Source organism: Tetrao urogallus (assembly GCF_951394365.1).
Source record: "Tetrao urogallus genome assembly, chromosome: 1".
NCBI lineage: Eukaryota > Metazoa > Chordata > Aves > Galliformes > Phasianidae > Tetrao > Tetrao urogallus.
Window position 1 is genome coordinate 12688877 of NC_136813.1, and position 22191 is coordinate 12711067.

The following is a 22191-nucleotide window of genomic DNA, read 5'->3' on the forward strand; positions in this document are numbered from 1 at the left end:
CATCCAACCTGGCCTTGAACACCTCTAAGGACGGGGCATCCACAACCTCTCTGGGCAGCCTGTTCCAGTACCTCACCACTCTCTGGGTAAAGAACTTCCCCCTGATGTCCGACCTAAATCTCCCCTCCCTCAACTTAAAACCATTTCTCCTCGTCCTACACATATCAACCCTTTCAAAGAGTTGATTCCCCTCTCCTCTGTAGGCTCCCTTTAGGTATTGAAAGGCTGTAATGAGGTCACCCCGCATCCTTCTTTTCTCCAGGAAAATTTCGAAAATAGCAGGAGCACAGCATTAATAGATATAAGATTAGAGAAACATACAGTAGTTACAGTTAGAAGGTGTACAGAGTTTTTGCAAATTTAATTCTCCCATTTTGCTCTTTCTATTAGAATCTACTTGGTACTTAGCTTTGATATTTTACTAAACTAATAGCATGAACAACAGAATTTCACAAACATGGCAGTTATGTCTACCGTGTTTAATTAATCCCAATTACCTCTCCACACCACAGAAAAGATTAGCAAGAAAGAGTTCACATGTTAATAATTATAACTAAGGAGAAGAAATACAATGCTGGTCAAATAGCTGAAAAAAAGAGAGAACAGAAGAAAGAGGAAGAAATGAGAAATTACTCATTTCTGAGGATCTAGATTCTAAATCTTTCTCTCCATTGCCACTGTGAGTAAATTTTAAAGGACTAAAAGAGGATGAAAATATCAGTTTTAAGACAAAATATTTTTTACCATTCTCAGTCTACACATGAATACTGAATTCAGTATTGATTTTGGTAGAGATGAAAACTGAAGATGATATGAGGTCAGTCTTGACTCTAAAGAAGTAAGTTTTAGGCTCAACTGATGTGTGTTCTATACGATGTCATTAAAAAGATTGTCCATGTAATAATGTTAGTTATTACTTATTTTATAAATGCAATATTAAAGTGAATTTAGTAATGCAGTTCTTAATGAGACATATTGACATATATTTAATCAGTTCAACAAGAATGTTCCAAATAAAAGAAACTGTATGAAAACTATTCTAGTTGGGATAACTGATTTTCATTTTTCCTTCTCAAAGGCATAACAAGGCAGAATAAATTGCTTTGAAATACATACCTGGATGTGCTTATGTTCCTTTTGCCTGTGCAACACAAAAAAAGCTGAAAACAGTTAGAATTTAGAAGTAAATATATTAAAGACAATTTCTTGGACTTATCAAGGGGGAAAATGACTGATTGGGTGGGTATAAGCATAATACATTCACAAGGAAATCCGCTGAATCCAAATCACTGTGCAGCCTTATCTTCTGATGGCAAAATACATTTCCCAGAGAAGTGACAGTCAAACAGAGCTCTCTTTTTGATCTCTATGACATCTTTTATAATGCCATTCATTCTGACTATTTGCTTGCTCCCTTTTATCTCCTCTGTTTTCATGCTATGTTCCAATATTGTTAAAATCATCGCTGATTACTTAATTAGCCAGCTGAAACACTTCCTGTTGTGTTGGTGTTATTACACTACAGCAGAGAATAAGTAACTGGAAAATTTAACTTCATTCTTTAGTTTATTGAAGCATTAATTTTCATGGCTATTTTTCTTGTTGGAAAATTAAGCAAATCTTCCAATAACAACTGTAGGGATAAAGATTTAGTAAGAATAAGAAAGAATGGAAACAATGATACAGATAATACGTATGAACAGTTTATCTAAATTTGGCCTTTTCTGCTGAATCCCAAGCTTCTTTAGGACTAAGGATCAGTCAAGCCAATGGTATGGAAAGAGACAAAGTTATGAAAGAAAGTTGTAGCCCTATGGTCCCAATTTCTGAGATCTTTCTGTCACTGTTGTTGTTCAGTAGCCTGGCTTAAAATTTTCTGCTTCATTGCTGAAGTTCAGATATACTAGACAATTGACAAGAGTTGATTCTTTCTACTTTGTTCATATCATATGTAAGAAATCTGGAATCTTGGTCATGACTAAGACTTGGGCTCATTTGTTTTGAAGGGCTTAGAATGACTAGATTCCATTAATCCATCCATTATCTATTTAGTGTAGAAAAAAATAAAACCAGTGAGAAGCACATAATGTGCTTATCAAAATTATCCATGTAGATATGCACTTAGAAAAATGTCATATGTACAGTTCTGAAAGAGATGTGGTAGCTGGTGAATCAACATGTGAATGCTGCTTATTAGCATTTATACATGCTTCCCATTTTTACTCTCTGAGATACATACTGAGTAAAGCTCCAGACAAGTTCACTGATGTGACTGTGTTAGAAATTATAAACATTTATGTTACCCAGAAAACTTAAAGAGTGAAAGCCAAGGAGAGGAGGAATGGCAGCAGGTCCCACCTCAGCGACGCAGGCGGCGCCCTTACCGACCTACCCCAATTCCTCAGGTGCCTCTAAGTAATAGGTTTGAAACCCTGGAACTGGAGGGTGAGGAGGCTGAGAATGAGGTGGTGAAACAGCCTCCGAGATTTCCTAAGGAGAGGCGGTCGGCTCTACGCTTGAAGACAGCCTCTTCCGGTAAAGAAAGAAGGGTGATAGTTGTAGGTGATTCCCTTCTACAGGGAACTGAGGGCCTGATATGTTGACCTGACCCCACCCGGAAGGAAGTGTGCTGCCTCCCTCAGGCATGGGTCAGGGACATCTCTAGAAAGCTGCCTGGGCTTATTCGCCCATCTGACTACTACCCCTTATTGGTAGTCCAGGTTGGTGGTGATGATGCTGCCAAAAGAAGCCTAAGGGCAATCGGGAATGACTTCAAGGGTCTGGGGAGGATACTTGATGGTGCGGGAGTGCAGGTGGTCTTCTCTTCTATCCCTTCAGTGGCAGGGAAGGACACTGAGAGGATCAAAAAACCCTCCTCATCAATAAATGGCTTAGAGGCTGGTGCAGGGACAAGAACTTTGGTTTTTTTGACCATGGGGGAATTTACTCGGCTCCTGGCATGACGGCTGCAGATGGAGCTCACCTGTCTACAAGGGGTAAAAGGATTCTAGCCCAGGAGCTGGCGGGCCTCATTGAAAGGTCTTTAAACTAGGAAAGAAGGGCGAAGGGGACAAAATGAGGGCTGCTGAGGTTGTGCAGGTAGTTCGAGGTTCAAAAGAGAACTTGATGGGTGAGGAGGGTGGAGTTCGTAGGGATGGAGTGTGGCAGGGGAATGCTGCTTCCCTGAAGTGTCTATACACTAATGCGCGCAGTATGGGAAATAAACAGGAAGAGTTGGAGATCTGCATGCGGTCGCACGGCTACGATCTAATTGCGATCACAGAGATGTGGTGGGACAGCTCGCATGACTGGAATGTTGTCATGGAGGGCTATGTGCTTTTTAGGAAAGATCGGCCGGCGAGGCGGGGTGGTGGAGTTGCTCTTTATGTGAGAGAGCAGCTAGAATGTATTTAACTCCACCTTGGGGAGAGCACTGTAGCAGTGGAGAGCTTGTGGGTGAGAATCAAGGGGCGGGCTGGTATGGCTGACACTGTTGTGGGAGTGTGCTACAGGCCCCCCAGTCAGGAGGAGAAAGTTGATGAGGCCTTCCAGAAGCAACTGGAAGCAGCATCACAATCCCAGGCACTTGTGCTTAAGGGGGACTTCAGTTATCCAGATATTTGCTGGAAAAGCAATGTGGCCAGGCATGCGCGGTCCAGACGGTTCCTGCAATGTGTTGAAGACAACTTCCTGATGCAGGTGGTGGAGGAATCGACGAGGAGAGGGGTACTGCTGGACCTTATTCTCACTAATAGAGAAGGGCTTGTCAGGAAAGTAAAGGTCGGGGGCAGCTTGGGTTGTAGTGACCACGAGATGGTGGAGTTCAAGATCATGAGCGGAAGAAGTAAAGCAAAAAGTAGGATTGCTACCCTGGACTTTAGGAGAGCCAACTTTGATCTCTTCCGGGACCTACTTGGAGCTGTCTCATGGGCTAGGGTGTTAGAAGGGAAGGGGGCCTGTGAGAGCTGGTGGGCATTTAAGCAGCTCTTCTTCCAAGCTCAGGATTGGTGCGTCCCTGTAAGCAAGAAATCGGGGAAGGGTGGCAGGAGACCTGTGTGAATGAGCAAGGAGCTTGTGCCCAAACTCAAAGGAAAGAAGAAGGCCCATGAAATGTGGAAAAAGGGTCTGACTACTTGGGAAGAATACAGGAATGTTGTCAGGGCCTGCAGGGATGCGACGAGGAAGGCTAAAGCCCGCCTGGAATTAAATCTGGCGTAGGGGATAAAGGATAATAAAAAAGGCTTTTTTAAGTACGTTAACAGTAAAAGGAAGACTAGGGAGAATGTGGCTCCCCTGCTAAGTGACGGGGGTGTTCTGGTAACGGGGGATGCTGAGAAGGCGGAGATACTGAATGCCTTCTTTGCTTCTGTCTTCAATGAAAAATCTCCCCCTCGGGAATCCGAGACCCTGGAGGTTAGTGAGAGGGTCTGGGGAATGGAAGACCTCCCTGCAGTCAGGGAAGAGGTGGTCCGAGAGCGCCTAGGCAACATCAATGTTCACCCTGCGGCATGTGCAGGGTGACCGGGGGATCAGGCCTAGCCAGCATGGGTTCATGAAGGGCAGGTCCTGTTTGACCAACCTGATCTCCTTCTATGATCTAGTGACCCATCTGGTGGATGAAGGAAAGGCTGTTGATGTGGTCTACCTAGACTTCAGCAAAGCCTTTGACACTGTCTCCCACAGCATTCTCCTGCAGAAGCTGGCAGTCAGAGGCTTGGATGGGTACACTCTTGGCTGGGTAAGGAGCTGGCTGGAGGGCCGGGCACAGAGAGTGGTGGTGAATGGAGTCAAATCCAGCTGGCGACCGGTCGTGAGTGGTGTTCCGCAGGGGTCGGTGCTGGGGCCTGTCCTCTTCAATATCTTTATAGATGACCTCGATGAGGGCATCGAGTGCACCCTCAGTAAATTCGCAGATGACACCAAGTTGGCTGGAAGCGTGGATCTGCCTGGGGGTAGCGACGCCCTACAGAGGGATCTGGACAGGCTGGAGAGCTGGGCTGGAGCCAATGGGATGAGTTTCAACAAGGCCAAATGCCGGGTCCTGCACTTCGGCCACAACAACCCCAGGCGACGCTACAGGCTTGGGGCGGTGTGGCTGGAGGACTGCGTAGAGGAAATGGACCTGGGGGTATTGATTGATGCTCAGCTGAACATGAGCCGACAGTGTGCCCAGGTGGCCAAGAAGGCCAATGGCATCCTGGCTTGCATCAGAAACAGTGTTGCAAGCAGGAGCAGAGAGGTGATTGTTCCCCTATATTCAGCACTCGTCAGGCCGCACCTCGAGTACTGTGTCCAGTTTTGGGCCCCTCACTGCAAGAAAGATATTGAGGCCCTGGAGCGTGTTCAAAGAAGGGCAACGAAGCTGGTGAGGGGTCTGGAGCACAGGCCATATGAGGAGAGGCTGAAGGAGCTGGGAATGTTCAGCCTGGAGAAGAGGAGGCTCAGGGGAGACCTTATTGCTCTCTATAACTTCCTGAAGGGAGGTTGTAGTGAGCTGGGGGTCGGCCTCTTCTCTCGTGTCATTAGTGATAGGACCAGGGGGAATGGTTTCAAGCTACGCCAGGGGAAGTTCAGGCTGGACATGAGGAAGTATTACTTTTCAGAAAGGGTGGTCAGGCACTGGAATGGACTGCCCAGGGAGGTGGTGGAATCACCGACCCTGGGGGTGTTCAAGGAAAGACTGGATGTTGTGTTGAGGGACATGGTTTAGTAGGAGCTATTGGGAATAGGTGAACGGTTGGACTGGGTGATCTTTTAGGTCTTTTCCAACCTTAGTGATTCTATGATTCTATGATTCTATGAAATCCATGGGACCCGATGGGATGCATCCACAGCAGCTGAGGGAGCTGGCAGAGGTGATTGCTGAACCGCTTTCTGTCATCTTTGAGAGGTCTTGGAGGACGGGGGAAGTGCCTGAAGACTGGAGGATAGCCAATGTCACTCCAGTCTTCAAAAAGGGCAAGAAGGAAGATCCAGGCAATTACAGGCCAGTCAGCCTCACCTCTGTCCCTGGAAAGGTGATGGAACAGCTGGTGCTGGATGTCATCTCCAGACAACTGCAAGAAAAGGAGGTTATCAAGAGTAGTCAGCATGGGTTTACCAGGGGGAGGTCGTGTTTGACCAACCTGGTAGCCTTCTATGATGTTGTCTCTGGCTTGGTGGATGGGGGGAGAGCAGTGGATGCAGTCTACCTTGATTTCAGCAAGGCATTTGATACTGTCCCCCACGACATCCTTATAACAAAGCTGAGGAAGTGTGGGATAGATGAGTGGACAGTGAGGTGGGTTGAGAACTGGCTGACTGGCAGAGTGCAGAGGGTTGTCATTGGTGGTGCAGAGTCTGGCTGGAGACCTGTAACCACTGGTGTCCCCCAGGGGTCTGTGCTGGGTCCGGTCTTGTTCAACATCTTCATCAATGACCTTGATGAGGGGATAGTGGCCACCCTCAGCAAGTTTGCTGATGATACGAAGTTGGGAGGATTGGCTGACATGCCTGAAGGCTGTGTTGCCATTCAGCAAGACCTGGACAGGCTGGAGAGCTGGGCAGAAAAAAACCGGGTGAGGTTTAACAAAAGCAAGTGTAGAGTCTTGCATCTGGGGAGGAATAATTCCATGCACCGGTACAGGTTGGGGGATGAGCTGCTGGAGGGGAGCTCTGTGGAAAGGGACCTGGGTGTCCTGGTGGACAACAGGTCAGCCATGAGCCAGCAGTGTGCCCTTGTGGCCAAGAGGGCCAATGGCATCCTGGGATGCATTAAAAAGAGCGTGTCCAGCAGGTCGAGGGAGGTGATCCTCCCCCTCTACTCTGCCCTGGTGAGGCCTCATCTGGAGTACTGCGTCCAGTTCTGGGCTCCCCAGTACAAAAAAGACAGGGATCTCTTGGATCCCTGGAAAGAGTCCAGCGGAGGGCCACAAAGATGGTGAGGGGCCTGGAGCATCTCTCCTATGAAGAAAGGCTGAGTGAACTGGGTCTGTTCAGCCTTGAGAAAAGAAGGCTGAGAGGGGACCTGATCCAGGTCTATAAGTATCTAAGGTGTGGGGGGCAGAATGGTGAGGCCGGACTCTTTTCACTGGTGAGTGGAGACAGGACAAGGGGAAATGGCCGGAAACTGCAGCATAGGAAGTTCTGCACAAATGTGCGCAAGAACTTCTTTACAGTGAGGTGACGGAGCACTGGAACAGGCTGCCCAGGGAGGTGGTGGAGTCTCCTTCTCTGGAGATGTTCAAGACCTGCCTGGATGCCTACCTGTGCGACCTGCTGTAGGGAACCTGCTTTGGCAGGGGGGTTGGACTCGATGATCTCTGGAGGTCCCTTCCAACCCCTACAATTCTGTGATTCTGTGAAGTATGAAGTTGTTCAGCGCTTAACTTTCCTTCTTAGCAAAGGTAGGGAGGCGTCCAGATGAGTAGTGCTTATAGTATCTCTGAATCACTTTGCTTTTCTCCTCTGATTTTTCTTAAATCTGAATAGCTGAAGTAAATGTTCTGTACCGTTTCCCCACTGCAGATTCCTCTTATACAGGCATCAGAAAGCCTTTTTTTAACTTTAAACTATAGACATCAACTTTGAAAAGATATGCCAAATTTTTCAAAAGCAGCTTAAATGCCTCAAACCTCATTTGTTCAACTGTTGAATTCTGAAGTGTTTTGGAGGGGAAGTTAGGAAAAGGAAAAGGTCTTTGAAAAATATTAGTATTGTAAAAACTCATATTCTCAGCACAGAAAGGATCATATTTGTACATAGATTACACAGATAATGCTATTTCTATTAGAAAAAAAATCTGAGATATTTGGAAAAAGTATATTATTTTCCTTATGTATATACTGTGACACATCAGCTATGTCTTAGACTCCTAATGCTAAGGGGATGAGGAGAAGAGATTATAGTCATGGGACACTGCCCTTAGCTGGAAGTAAGGCAGCAGAAGACTACATATTCTTTCTAAATGACAATTATATGACATGTAGAAGTGCAGAGCAGCAGTTCACTGGGTTTCCAGTAGAGCAGAGCAATGTGCATTGAAATAGATTATTCTGCAGATCTGAATTTAGCAACGTAACTCAGACATTTTTAAGGACTGGGCTCAGAATTTTTTGTTTAAACTTGCCTAAGAGCCTGAAGGACAAGTATCCTTGAGATCTTTCTGAACTTTATATTTTAAATGTTTCTGGCACAGAATAATTTTTTTAAAAAAATCATACCAATAAAAATCAAGTAGACATACTAACTGGTCTTTTACTTTTTCTCTGAAATTGTTGTATGCAATGTTGTCTTTTTACAGATCACGTGTGGGAAAGATATTTCATCAACCTTTATATGTTTCAATGTCCGACTACAGTTCATACATGTCAAAAGTAAAAATGAGATTATACTACGCACAGTAGAAACTGTAATGTTACATTTTTAACCTTCGGTATAAAATCAGTCTTGACACTATCTTTGTTTTTTTCCAATATATTTTAGTTATTAGCTATGTAAATGATGATAGGACAGAAAATATTTCAATATTTATCACTGTAATTAAATCTGAACAAAGATAAATATGTGATTGGTAAAACTGTGTTTCAGGTAAGTGAGCAGTAGATACAGAGTCCCCAGAGCAAAAAAGAGGCAATTTCACTGTTAGCAGATAAATAGACAATATCTATTTGTTTTATACAAGGGCATTACAATGCAATAAAAATTACCTTCATTAAATATTTTCTTGGAGGATTAATGAGAACTGATAATAAGTCACAGCAGCACAAAGAAATGCACTAAAATTATTTATCTGGTTGTGTTGGGAGGCAAGAGGATCAACCCATAGTTATTCATTATAGCTACAAAGAAGCCTTCAATATTTTCTCCCAAATGTGAAATGTATTCCATCATTAGAAAGTGCAGCAAGTTGCACCCTTATTCTGTGGTTGGTACACTGATTATCCAAATACCAAGTGATCAAGTGTGGTGCTGGTGTTAAAAAATGGACTTGAGATGAAATGAGATTTTGTATTTTCAACAGGAGAGATCTATGCTTTTTTTTCCTGAACTTTTTTTTTTTTTTTTTTTTTTTTTTTAAACTCAGTATTTCTGAATGATAAAGAAGCTATCATGCTGTCTGGCTCCAATATACCCGATGTGAGATTAAGAAACAACGGTTCAAATGTTGGTCCAACCAGTTTATTATAAATCCTAATCAGGGAGATGGGGAAGGGAAGGGAAGGAGGGCGATAGAAAAGACAGGAGAGAAGCAAGAATTGCGTAAAGTGGGGATAGTCACCACCAGGATCCAGCAGCAGTCTCATTGCACACCATTTCAAAGGTCCGAGGCAAAAGCAGCAGGGGGAGAGAAGCAGCAGTGTGGCCGGCCTTGGGCAGCAAGCAGGTAGCAGAAAGAAGTCGCAGAGCTCAGGAGAGTCTGTCAGCATGCAGGAATTCCATAGTTAAGAATCTGATGGCAGACACCTTTGATCTTCTTCAGCATGCTGGTAGAGCGCAGAGCAAGTCCAGGAGGGAGAGAGGCAGGTTGTGAGGCTTCTCATGTCAGAAACCTCTTCTTAATGAGGAATCTGTTGCCAGAAAACCTAACCTCATGTCTGTAGGTCCCCTTTTTATCTTCCTTCTTCTGCCATTGTGGCATTCCTGGGCACTTGGGTAAGTCTTGTGCAGCACCTCCTGAGATGGCCATCTTCCTCGAGATAAACCCACACAAAAGAGCGCTTCCTGGCCATTAAGCTGCAGCTTATCTCTCTCTCGTTGCCCCTGGCCTTGTCCATCTGTGTCCCTCAGACAAAGGACTTCACAACCCTTGCCCAGGACTTGTCAATCAGAGTTCTCCAGACAAAAGATTTCTCAACCCTTGCCCAGGCACTTGCTCGCACTTGTTCAACTGTGTCCCCAGCAAGCTTTGAGACGATGTAAAAGAATAATCTCTTACACATGCAAACTTCATGGTTCATATTTATGTACACCAAATTCAGCCCCTAATCTGGAGTGAATTGTTTGTTCTTTTTGGTTGGCAGTGGAGGCTTAGTTTTTTGTTTGTGAGTTTGTTTGTTTGTGTTTTCTTTTTTACTGTTGTTGTTTGTTTTATATAATTTAGAAAAAGAGAATAATCAGCTTCTTCACAGTTCCTAAAACTCCCAGATTACATCAGACTTTGGCTGTTATCAGTATTATTCATTCGCCAGGTAGCGCCATCTTGTGGGATTGGGGTAATCAAGGGAAACTTTAAATGGAAGAGAAATATATTTTCCCAACAGGACAGCAGACGAGATAGATTAGTATCTCTCTTATCACATTTCAAAAAAGAATACACAAATCAGACTTCTTTCTTTTGCAAACACTGTAATTGCACAAAAGTGCAGTTGTGAAATGTGTGTTTGCATGCTTTACCCTTGAAGATGCAATAATTAGCCATTATATGAGCTCTACATTTAGGTTCTAGGTACATTTAAGAGAATTTCTACAGCAACTCTTGTTGTATCTTCACATGTTTAAAGGAAAAAAGAAGCATTTCTCAGAAGAGAAGGCTTGAAATAAATCTGGGAAACAACCATATGTTAACAAATAGAGGAGTGAATATTTGGTGATACCTGAAGGCCTCAGCCAAAGCTCTTGTTAAAATACTTAGGCTTATTTCTCACTGCACCTCAATGACGGAAAGACTTCAGCACTGCCAAATAACTAGCATTTTTTTGCATCAGAATGATGTGTCCAGAAACATCACAAAGCACTAACAAAAATGCTGAGATACCAGTGCTCCATCTTCACCCCTTATGAGAAATATGTAACATTGTGACAGTTTAGGAATTAGTGTTGTGAAACAGAGAAAATAGATCTACTAAATTGTTTAAGAAATGATAGCAAAGAAAATTTTACACCATACAATACAATAAATTCCTTTTGGCAGGAGATAGATGTGCTTTTCTCACTACTTCATCACCAAGCGACCTAGATTTTCACTTACATAGCTCACTGAAAAGTCCTTAATAAAACAGAAACAACTTGGATATTTGAAAGGCATTCCTAATGACCTTCAGAAACATGCTTTTGTAAACAAGGCCAGTCATTCATAAAAGAAAACACCAGCTTTGCTGCTATCAAAATGATTTAAATAATTTCCACTCCAAGATTTTGCATATAACAGAACATGCCAGAAGATTACTTATCCAGCCCAAGTCACAGAAGAATGCCAGTTTACAACTGTCTCTATAATTCATAATTTCTTTTTAATTCTCTATGTTACTGCTTTGCTTTGATTAATAGTCTATAAACAAAAGTTTGGTTTTTTGTGTGTGTCAACTACAATTTCCAGCAGTGACTCTGAATTATCTTTGTGATTTCAAAATACGTATTGTATTAAACATAAGAAAAATGGCCATAAAAACAAAAAATGTGCTCAGCGTGTGTACTTTTAAAAAAATACTCTATACTTTCTATATACTGCAGTTTCTTATTTCACCTAAACTTTTTTTTCTTTCGGTATTGAAAGGAAAGTGAGCAGAAAACTTTTACTCAGCTTTAGACAAGTTTTTTTTCTCAAAAAGAGTTGACTTCAAATGGTTCATCTGTAGAGTCATTACTTCAAAGTTTTACAGTCATAGCTTTCTTTATTTAGATTTTGGCAGTAGTCACATTTAACTTTAAAATGTTCCCAAAGTCATCATTATTTACCTGTCAGACTTTAGATGCATCTCTGGAATTTAATGCTCTATTGAAAAGTTAATGCAGTGAAAGTTGTGCTGTATGCTTAATCAAACAATACTACTTCTAAAATATTTTTAGCGAATCATTACAGGAAAATACACGCTTGAAGTTTACTAGATGTAGCAATCTGTATACAAATTGAACTAATATCTTCTTAGTTTTTGGCATCTTCTTGGTTTGACATTCACTCATCAATTTACCATTTCATAAAAGTGGGATTTTAGATGATACATAAATGCGAGGCCTTTCATGTAATTTACACTTACAGCTGTAATGATCAGCTGTGATACCTGTGATACGTAACTATGTCCTGTAGTTCTAGAATTTTAGTGCTTATACTATGAATAACAGAAAAAATAGCAATGTTATAGAATTTTGATTCTGCATCATCTATTAGTTATTTTTTAGTGTCATAATTATGAGAGTATTCACTTATGCATGCTACTGATGGGGAAAAAATGAAAAAAGAAAAAGCAAAACAAAACCAGTAAATGATTCCTGTGACTGGGAATCCTTTGTATGCAACCCTAATTGAAGAACCCTAACTTTAATTTTTCTGGGATGCAAACACGGAACACTGTTTGAGAATATGAAAACCAGTGTGTTTTTTCTTCTCTACCATGGCTTAAAATTTAGAAGTAAAGGGATTTGTTCAATGGATCAATGTCAAGATACACACATTTTCCCATAATTGAAGTACTTCTTTTAACAATTTTTTGTAAAATCATTTCTGTGAGATCATCCATCTATTTCTGTCAGCTAAGATCTCTTGAGTCACCAAATCTCAAGCTAACTGTAGTTGTTTCTGATTGTTCTGCATAGCATACATTGGAAATTTCAGGAAATTTCCCTGGGATAAAGGTATTTCCACTGAAATCTATGCATAATGTATGGACATAACCTTCCAAATTATATCTGAAAATGCGCTGAAATCATTACATAGGTCCAAGAGAAATTTCATAAGGTCAGATCAGCTCCAATGATCCTTCAGAAGCATCCAAAATCCTTTGAGTGTTTGGAACTGTATTCCCACTTTCTCTTATAAATGAAAGTAGTAGCTTTTTCTTTAATGTCAGTAGGCTGATGAAAACAAATCAAACTGTTATCATTTTAACTGTTATTATTTTTTTGTTTGTGCTTTGGATTTTGGGTGCTTGGTAGGAATATAAATGCTGTGCACAAATAAAAGTGATAACTGAAGTTTAATAGCATAAATTGTCTGAATTTTAGATTCAGCAGAAATTCTGTTGCTTTTTTACAAACTTGAAAAGTGAACCCACATCATCTTCATGGGGTTCAACAAGGCCAAATGTGTAAGGGCAATCTCAGATATGTGTACAGACTGAGAGGAGGACTCACTGAGAAGTAGTTCTTCTGAGAAGGACTTAGGGATGATGAATGATGAATGAAAAGCTGGACATGAACCAAAGTGTGCCCTTGCGGTATGGAAGACCTGGTCTGCTTCGAAATAGGGGTGGCCTTCGAAAGAAGGATGAGGGGGGCTGATTGTCCCCCTCTTCTCTGCCCTCATGAGGCCCCATCTGGAGTACTGCATTGAGATCTGGAGTCCTCAATACAAGAAGAATGTTGAAGGGCTACTAACACAATTGGTGGGCTGGAGTACCTCTCCTACAATGACAGGAGCTGGGCTTGTTAAGCCTTGAAAAGATAAGGCTCTGGGAAGATCTCATTGCAGACTCTTAACAAATACTTAAAATGTAACCAGGAGGGAGACAGACTTTGCATAGCTAGATAGCGCTAGGGTAGGAGGGAATGGTTTTAAATGAATGGTTTTAAACTAATGGTTTTAAAAGAGTGAAGATTTACGTTAGATTTTAGGAAGAAATTCTTTACTTAGAGAGTAGTGAGACATAGGATCAGGTTGTCCATGGAAGCTGTGGGTGCCCCATGGAGGTATTCAAGGCTAGCTTGAATGGGACCCTGAGAAACCTCATACAGTGCTTGAATTAGTGGTTAACAATTCTGACCATGTCAGGATGGTTAGAACTGAATGATCTTTAAGATCCTTTTAATTCCACCCTATGATTCTTTGATGTTTTTCTCAATCTCCTGTTCCAGTATGCATTCGCTCACCACTCATTTTTACAAGCAAAAATCATCTGGAAGTTGACAAAACGATAGCTTCCCTACAGACTCAGCATCAGCAAAAACTAAGTCTTTTATTTCATTGGAAGTACAAAACTTCATTGCCTAAATCCATTCCCTAAAAGTAGTTCTAATTAATTAATGAATAATTCACATTGTGTGTATTTTTAGGGTACAAATGTAGTAAATTCTACAGGAACTGCCACTGAACCTAGAATGATGACAACTTTATATTTAGTCTGAACTACTTTTAAGCCAGAGTATTTAGTGAGAGTGACTGATTGTTTTTTTGCTTGAATTGGTAACAGGTGTTTTCAGTTAAAAATCTATGCATTTTCCTTGAGTTCTTATATTCATCATCAGTTTGTTGAGTTCCATGCTACCGTAAATCATTTCTGCAAGATAAGACTTCATAGCAAAATGTAGCAATGAAATTTTCAGACAGAAATGTTTTTGGCTAATTAGTATTTTGCTTGAAACACAGCTGCAAAGAAAGGAAATTTTGAACATTCAGAGAACTCTCTGTGAGCCCTAAATTCCTCAGAGTCCACCCTGTAACTGCTCAGAATAGTAATTAGATCTGTAGTTCTCTGTTTTGCAAGTCTTCCCCAACCTTGTGATGAATTTGTTTAGTCTTTTAACATAGCATTTTCACAATCAGTTTTTAATGAGAAAATCTTCATCTGGCTTCAAAACTGAACTGAACTTCTTTGAAACCAAACCTGAACATCCTGCGTCTAAATATGACTTACACTGCTGGCTCATATTAGCTGAAAAACTCTCGTTTTTGCATTCCATTTTCTAATGCTCTTGACACTGTTAGAGTCAGTTTGGATGCACAGCTATGGTATATATTTTGTGACTTTTTGCACCATAAAGAGCTATACTAGTTCTTCTTCTATCGACAGAAAAATGCAAAGAAAAATTGAAATTTTGAGGTGTTTTCAGTTACCTCTTTGACTCTTCCTTTTTCCAGTCAACTTTCTGTCATGAAAACGTTTTGGCCATAGCAGAAAAAAAATGAATGACAGAACTCAACCAGCGGATGTGCAATTAATATCTTCAGATTGCTACTAAAGCCGATTATAATCACCTAAAAATTTATGTCCAAAAACTTGGAACTTACTGTACCAGAGGAGCAGCCTGCATCTTGGGGAAGTGGGAGGGATTCTGCATACCTGAGCTAGTCTTGACTTTTCTAATCTTGGAGTTACAACTTTAAAAACTATCATAGCAAGTGATTACAGAAGAGAATGTCTCATAAGTACTGTGTATATAGTGAAGAACTTATTTAATTTTAGAAAGTGAAAAGAAGCAAAAGTGGAAAAATAAGAGAACAACATGTAGAAAAAGTATACATTTGGTTAAGACTTTCAAGTCCAATTTGTAGAATTTCATATGAATAATTCCCTGCAAGGGCTAAATCAGAATCTCATTATTTTTATTGATATTTCTAATGCAAAGACTTTTATGCATTTAGACTTGTAATAAATCATGATATAATTTCATGCAGAATTTTTTTTCTTTATTATTTTAAGTATAATGGGAAAAATATATATTTCTCAGGTGTACAGAATGATTCCAAGGATAAAAATTATAACCAAGGCTCAGATTTTGATTCACATTTTTAAAATAAACCACTTTGATTAGTCTTTGATCCATCAAGTTATGAGAAAAAAGCACTTGATATCTTTGGTTTAAGGAACCATTGATTGACTATAGGGATTTATGCTTCTTATAAGAAAGATCCTCAAATTATTCAGATAAGCAGATAAAGAAGATAACAGAAATGTAATAAAGTAAAACCACCTGCAAAGAAGGTTTAAGAGCTATTAGATACTGTTGAATGTAAAAACAGAAGTTGAGAATAAATGCTGTTTATATGCACATATGAAAAAGTCATGCACTGTAGGAAGCATCGTGTTATATTTCATTGAAAATTTGAACTAGTGGAGAAAATAATTCTTTATATTTTATTTCTGGATTGACCTTGAATAATTAGGAATAAGAATTATCTAATATTGTATGGGTGATATCTAAGTATGTTAAATAATTTAATTATTTATTCTTAATTTAATCTGTCCTCCAGGAAACCTGTGAATTCAATTCTTTGAAAAAAATTATCATCACTTATAAAAGGAAAAAAAAGTTTTAAAAGGTTTTAGCTCTTGTTTTGTTTTTAGATTATTTAAATAAAGGTAATCAATTTTCCTTTAGTGTATCATAGCAAATACAAAATATTTTTTCCATTATAGTTTTCTCTTATTTTTCTGTTTTCTTTTAGAGATCATCTATAGCTGGGTGTTTAATGAGTTCCCATCTTTTGTGGCAGAAGATAGCAGACGCTTCATCTCCCAGGAGACAGGCAATCTCTACATCTCCAAGGTGCAAAAATCTGATGTTGGCAGCTATATATGTCTGGTAAAAAACACAGTGACAAATGCCAGAGTTTTGAGTCCTCCTACACCTCTGACACTGAGAAATGATGGTAAGAAAGATGTTGTTGCTGGGTACTATGTGGAAGCAAAAATTGTTTAGCTAACGCAAGAGCCATGATTATTTGTTTGTTTTTATTTTCAATGTGAGCATGTAAGTACTTCTGAGACCAGCAAGAGAAAGGTGTCCATGAAGACAGTTTTTTAAAACATCTTATAGTTGTGGGGTTATTTAGATAACTATAACTTCAGTCAAGTGCAGTCTGACACCTCCTGAAGTATTTTGTTTGAAACTCTTACTCCTTTTTGCTATTCTTATGCTTTATCACTGACACAGAAAAAAATTCCTTTCTCACTAATGTTTGGTTCTGTAGGAGTCAATACTATTGCCAAATGCAAGTGACTACTGTCATGTTTTGATGCCCTTAGGCACCTGAGATATCCACAGGAGATGAGCAAATATAGCAGAGAACATAAAAGACACGTCTGCCCTTACAGTCCAGCTGGATGCAAAGAGAGAAATATTGATGCATCTTGGCTGGTACAAGAAATGTGGTTAGAAAACTGAACAGACTCTAATGCTTAAAACATTACTTGATGTTCTGAAGTCTTGTTACCCTTCCAGGCTCCAATTCACTGCATTGATTAAGGACCATCAGGAACATCACAATAGAGTTGACTGCAAAGATAGTTAGCTACCCAGATGCTTTAGAATTCCATGAAGGCATGTCACTGCAGTAGGAGTTTTTTTGTTTGTTTGTTTGTTTGTTTTTTCTGTAAAGAAGTACTTAAACATTATTTTCCAGAACTAGCCTTGAAGTTGGAGTAACTCAGTCATTTTCAAAATTCAAGGGAAAACACCTTCCAATAATATTCCCTATGAGGCAGCACAACATCTCAATATAAGTTATGCGTATCTCTGTTTATATAGCTCCCTATAGAGAATATTATTTTTTGCTTGTTTGCGAATAGAACATTTATATTTATTTTTTGTTTTCCATCAAAATAATGTTACTTTTGAGAATAAATGTTAATAATTCCATAAGTGCCTATATTTTTTCCAGGATGAATTCTAGTTCTTCAGAAATTAATTCCAGCAATTCATGATATATGAATTCACATTTATATAAATCAGAGAGAGAAAGAGAATCTGAGGCTTTTGTTTTTCTTATAAATTTATCTAGCACTAAGACTATTTCTATGCTGTAGAAGCATTATAAACACTGGACATAAGCAGAGATGATTTAGATTACAGACTAAATAAAAAAGTGTGTTCATAGATATAGAATGGAATTAAGTTAATCTTTATTCATTGTAACTAGGTTGAAAGCTCTGTCTGCTGAATATGCAGTATCTGAAAGAAAAAAAGCTGCATGTTTTACTACATCATTTCTTTCACTTTTTCTTGTACAGTACTTATGATAATTATTGCATTGTACGTGTTTAGTTTTACCAAATGAACAAAGCAAGTATGATCTCTTCACTATTACTCCTTTGAAAATGAAAATAATAATACAAAATCAGACAAATTACTTTTAATCATTTCAAGTTATGACATATCGTCATATTTCTTATTTGTATATTGCTTTATTGCTTACATATTAGATTTTTTTCATGTTCTTATTGTGTGCAGTGATTCAATGGATTCAACAAATAATTCAAATATTCTGTGCTTCTGTGATTAGTTATCCATAATCTACTGTATGGTCACACAACAAGAAGTGGGGAAAGTAAACAAAGATAAAGAATGCAGTTGACTTCACTGAGCTAGGAAATAAAATGATGCAAATTTCCTTAAATGTCAAATGAGTAGCATATGCCAGCCTCAAGCTAATTTGTGTTTCACTAGTGACTGTCATACAATTGTGATAATACAACCTTCTGATCTGTGCTGGAATATCAGGGAAATGTTTGTGCGTAGGTGAACTGCTTCTGAACAACTTCCCAATTTATTTTTTCACATACATGCATTCCTACCAGACTTCCATGGCTTTTTACCTATTGGAAATTCTGAAAAGTTTCCTTTAATATTTTTTTTATTTATTTAATAAAAAAATTTTCCTTTAGTTTCCTTTTAAGTATTTGCTGGTAGATTATAATAAGAAAGTTGGAAATAAAATTACATTAAAGAAAACATGCATGTATCTGAAAATTTGTCACTATGTTGCTGAATTCGTTTGTAATATTTTTTTAAGCTTTAGAATGTTTAAATGAAATTAATTACATTCAGCTTTCCAAATATTTACTTTAGTGCAAAAATCATAGCATTCTGAGTTCTAGCAGCTGGGATCCCAACTGGCATCCTATTCAGTCAGTACATTTGTCAGAAACTACAGAAGATTTTATGGTTTAAAACAGTTTTTACAAATGGCACTGTATAAATAAAATAATTAAATGTTCTCTAATATCTCTACATATGTATTCATTAAATCAAAAATATTCTACTTGATATATTTGTTGCTTTTTTTTTTTAATATATAAACATATATTAAAAACAGATATATACCTGTACTCAGGGGAATGGAAATCCTTTCACAAAAATACTCCTATGTTAACATTTGTCCCTATGTTTCTCTGAGGAAGAAAGAGAATAACTTTAAGGCTTTCTGTCAAACTCTGCAAGGATGTAGAAACCTCCTTGGCTTTCATTAATCTTTTATTTCTTTCATGATGAGTCTCAAGGAGAGACTCATTGCTACAGCAGCTAGTTTCTCAATCAGAACCTTTTTGGTTCTGTATAAAGATTCACCAAAGAAGTGAGAATTACAATATAGTAAGAAACTCATATTCTGACTCGTAAAATTATTTAAAATTTGTTACATGCTGGGAGATTTCTTTTGAGATTTCTTTTGACAAGATCAAATTCAAATTGACAAGATTATACAAAAAAGTAAGAATTACTAATAATTTTGCAATTAGAATACTATGTAGGATTAACGCTCCTACTCCATTTGACTAAGATCAGGAACTTCACTCGAAGTTCTTAGGCAAATAGTCTTAACCACGGAGCAGTGGAATGTCTTTTGCTAATAAATACCTTTTGCTAATAAAATAATGGCAAGAATAAATCTGTGCCTAACCTTTCTCATGAGTGTAAGAAATCTTTGGATTTTGTTTTCTCTCTAGCATTCTAATGATGCTTAATTAAGGAATCTTATATTCTTCAGTAACTACTGCCTTAAAAGATTACCAGTCATTTATTAAACTATGCCTTCTAACTTACTTGATTCAAAGTAGGCTTCTGAAGTTAAAGAGATATTACTTAAGCAGTTTTAAAGAAACCCAAATCATTTTAACTGAAAGGATTTGAGGGACATTATGGAAGTTTATGCTCTGGGAGCTTCAAGAGTGTATTTAGTACCTGGAAGATTAATGGAATAGAAGGATTAGCACCTACACAGCAGAAGTAAAGTGATACATGAGGATTTCTCAGTAGTTTGATTTTTTTCCCATGAAAGCAAAGAAATATTTTTGTATGGATACAGTTATAAACTCAGAATTTCTCTGCAATGTTATGGATGGGAAGGAAAAATGAAAAGGCAGAGCAGTCCTTTCCGAAGTGGTAACAATTGATTGACATCCTACCTGTAGCTTGTTCAGTTGTGCTTAGCTGTAGAAAAGACTGACAATGAGAAACAAATCTTAGTATTTTATTTCTTTTTCCATTTTCATTAAATGTCCTACAGGGGATAATGTAAACTGTTTTAGCTATATTAATACATGTAAATGTTTTCAATTCTACTTTGTCTGTTCCTGGTGCATGTGAACACCTCACAAAAAAATGTTTATCAAATTACTGTGATTTAATGAATTATGTCATCTCTTCTGTTTGATGCAGACAATACTGCATCCAATGGACAATTTGGGTAGCAGAAATTTGAACTCAAGTCAAAGATTTCTATCTAAGTCAGAGCAACCACTACAAATTAAAATTCATTTTACGTAGATTTTTCCTTATATAAGGTTTTTACAATTACTGTTTTCAGTAATTGTAGATATCATAGAAAGGTCATTGGTGTTTCAGTTCAACTTTACCTGGCTAGGGAAGACTCTGAGTAGACAACAGTGTGGACAGTTTTTAGTCCCACACACACTGATAAGGCACAGACCTAGAGATGTAGTAACATAAGGAACATGACTTGTCACAAAATAAGGGATAAGACTTATTTACAATCAGTCTGAGGAATACTGAAATGTTGGGGTCATCTCCAGGAAGGTTGAGAGTGCAAGATTGCCAGAAAGGAGGTGTTTTCATGAGAAGGTAGAACTGAGGAGATCACATGATCTCTGTGATCCTGCATTGAATTTTTATTCTGTTGATCAGTTTTATTTATTGCTGTATTTCATGTTTGATAGTTGAAACTAAAAAATGACAGAGAAAAATTTTTATGGCCATAACTAAACATCACGTGTATGTCTGACAAATCCATTCTAGTTATCATAGCTCAAGGCCTCAGTATTTCCTAAAAATTCAAGTTTATTTTATTGCCTGATGCAAATTAACAAAGATCTTGAGAAAAAGAAAACAATGATTGTTTTAATACTGACTGATAGTGACCGAAATGGTAACTGGGTAAGATAAGCAGCCTGAAGGCACCAGTCACGGCAAAACAATAATAGTGTAACATGGAAAGATAAGACCTTGATAATTCCCTTGAAGTTTATGTAAATATGATGACCTCTTTGGTCTCAAATATCATAAATAATTAGGATAAAAAATATCCTTTTGCAATAATAGACTTGTTTCCTAATTTTTACAAAGAGCATTGATGTCTTACAGACAATCACTTCATAATTTCTCTACATTTTCTGTCAGTCGCTTCAGGCATGTTTCATGCTAATGGACGAAAAATCCAGAAGAACAGAACATGGTACAAAATATTAGCAGATCAGCATTTCATTAGGAATGTGAAATGCTGAAATAATGACATGACTTGCAACGAGCATTTAGTACTTGAAGAGATAGCACCTAATAAAGATTATAAATAATAATAAGTTGAAAACATAAGATTTTTAAAGATCATGTTATCCCTCAGATGTGCTCATATTTAATAGCATAAGACAATTTAACATGATTATTTTCAGAAACAAAGTCTTTTAGAATAAAACTTAAAAAAAAAAATCATCAAAACACAAAACCTCCCAGCTTGTCTACACAATCAACAGATGGCAGAGGTCAGATATTATAAAGTACACTCTAAAAAGGTATATGACTCCATCATACAAGCTATATGAATTATTTTAAGCAATGGTAACCAGAAGACAATGTGAGGTTCCCATAGCTGAAGTTTTAGAAGTTTTAGAAGAAATACAGACATTTCAAACAATAATAATAAATCACTATTACTAAAGCCTACAATAGTCTAAAACAGATTGGGATGTACAATTTTTGTTTTCTTGGCTGCAGCTTTTCAAAGTGGCCTAGAAAAACAGTGTCGATTTTTAAACAGGACTTAAGGAGTATCCAAGGATCTACAGACTATTTAGTGTGGATTCTGTATGAAGAGTTTTGAGAGAAAATATATTTTAAAAGTGCAATTAGTAGAATCATGGAATCATAAGATGGTTTGAGTAGGAATGGTCCTTAAAGACTGTCTAGTTCCAACCTCTCCACCATGGGCATGAGTACCTTCCACTAGATCATAGATTGCCCAAAGACCCCTCCAACCTGGCCTTCATAGAATCATAGAATCATAGAATCAGTCATAGAATGGCCTGGATTGGAAAACACACTAAAGTTCGTCTAGTTCCAATCCCCCTTCTATAGGCAGGGCTGCCACCCACTAGATCAGGGTGCCTAGTATCCATCTGAATTGGCCTTGAATGCCTCCAAAGATGGGACATTCACAACCTCTCTTTGTAACTTGTCCCAGCACCTCACCACTGTCTAAATGTCTTCCTAATATCTATCCTAAATCTTCTCATTTTTAGTTTAAAGCCATTCACCTATGTTCCATCACAA

General features: G+C 38.5%; 1 protein-coding gene across 2 annotated transcripts in view; it reads left to right on the forward strand.

Annotated features, from left to right (window-relative positions):
- CNTN5 (contactin 5) overlaps window positions 1-22191 on the forward strand; it is a gene marked incomplete at both ends in the record, with an annotated part of 322983 nt that overhangs the window by 153291 nt on the left and 147501 nt on the right. For both annotated transcript variants that reach the window (XM_079544036.1, XM_079544037.1), the window contains one exon: window positions 16079-16282. In XM_079544036.1, coding sequence (XP_079400162.1) covers window positions 16079-16282 — 204 coding nt within the window. The remainder of the gene's footprint in view (window positions 1-16078; window positions 16283-22191) is intronic.